Consider the following 286-nt stretch of genomic DNA (forward strand, 5'->3'; position numbering starts at 1 on the left):
GCGGCCCCTGCTGCTGCTGGCGGGGCCTGTGCTTCCCGCTGCTGCTGCTGCTGCTGCTGCTGCTGGGGCCTGCTGCGCGGGGAAGAGGGCCAGCGACTGCAGCTCCTCGTTGGGCCCTCTTACAAATTCAAAAGCTGCTGCTGAGAGCTGCTGCCCGAAGAAGCCCCGGGCAATTTGCGTAAACAAAAACTCCAAGTGGCCCCCGCTGCCGGCCAGAACTGCTGCTGGCCGCGGCAGCAGCAGCAGCTGCTGCTGCTGCTGCTGCTGCAGGCAGCCGGCCGAGCAC

The 286-nt window shown here is 67.1% G+C and overlaps 1 protein-coding gene across 1 annotated transcript in view; it reads right to left on the reverse strand.

Annotated features, from left to right (window-relative positions):
- Nucleotides 1–119: 119 nt before the first annotated feature.
- ETH_00037220 (iron only hydrogenase large subunit, C-terminal domain-containing protein, putative) overlaps nt 120–286 on the reverse strand; it is a gene marked incomplete at both ends in the record, with an annotated part of 1,257 nt that continues 1,090 nt past the window's right edge. Inside the window, one exon of the mRNA XM_013375541.1 lies at nt 120–285. Within this exon, the coding sequence (XP_013230995.1) occupies nt 120–285 (166 nt within the window). The remainder of the gene's footprint in view (nt 286) is intronic.

The sequence above is a fragment of the Eimeria tenella genome, genomic scaffold (genome assembly GCF_000499545.2).
Source record: "Eimeria tenella Houghton genomic scaffold, Eth_scaff2875, whole genome shotgun sequence".
NCBI lineage: Eukaryota > Apicomplexa > Conoidasida > Eucoccidiorida > Eimeriidae > Eimeria > Eimeria tenella.